Source organism: Triticum dicoccoides, chromosome 5A, assembly GCF_002162155.2.
Source record: "Triticum dicoccoides isolate Atlit2015 ecotype Zavitan chromosome 5A, WEW_v2.0, whole genome shotgun sequence".
NCBI classification, from domain to species: domain Eukaryota; kingdom Viridiplantae; phylum Streptophyta; class Magnoliopsida; order Poales; family Poaceae; genus Triticum; species Triticum dicoccoides.
In genome coordinates, this window is record NC_041388.1 from 260,985,086 (window position 1) to 260,985,653 (window position 568).

General features: G+C 41.9%; 1 protein-coding gene across 1 annotated transcript in view; it reads left to right on the forward strand.

The window, feature by feature from the left end:
• Positions 1-425: 425 nt before the first annotated feature.
• The window catches only part of LOC119299410 (GDSL esterase/lipase At5g37690-like), a 1,356-nt gene continuing 1,213 nt past the window's right edge, over positions 426-568 (forward strand). The window contains exon 1 of the mRNA XM_037576645.1: positions 426-568. Within this exon, the coding sequence (XP_037432542.1) occupies positions 426-568 (143 nt within the window).

Consider the following 568-nt stretch of genomic DNA (forward strand, 5'->3'; position numbering starts at 1 on the left):
AATCATGACGTTCACAAGAAATGTGTCTACAACCCCTAGAAATTTTAGCTTCTAATTCGAAATGCACATTGAGAACCAAAAAAAAAAACAAATCCAGATCTGAATGGTGTCAATTTTGCTTTTGTCTTTTTGTGACACTAGTCATGCTAGATTTGTCTTTTTTGTTTTTGAATTTGTATTACGAATTTAGATTTGATTTTTAGGGGTTGTAGTCTCATACGTTGTTTATACATTCATAAAAGAAATTCAGAATTTTTTGAAATATCCAAAATTGATTTTTCAAATATCATGCGAGTATGTTTCAAAATTTTCAAATACCTTTTTGTAGACACCAAAATTTCAAATACACTAGTGAATTCAGGAGCTCAGCCCGGACCTTCCCGCGAAGCCAAGCCTACTTGTGTTGGCGCCGCAACGCGAGAGGCATGGCTCTCCTCCTCCTCCACCTCTTGCTCTTCCTCCGCCTCGTTACCTCCGGCGCCGCCGACTCGTTTCCAGCCACTGCGATGTTCGTCCTCGGAGACTCCACTGCCAGCTGTGCCGCCACCACGCTGTCCCTCAACCTCAC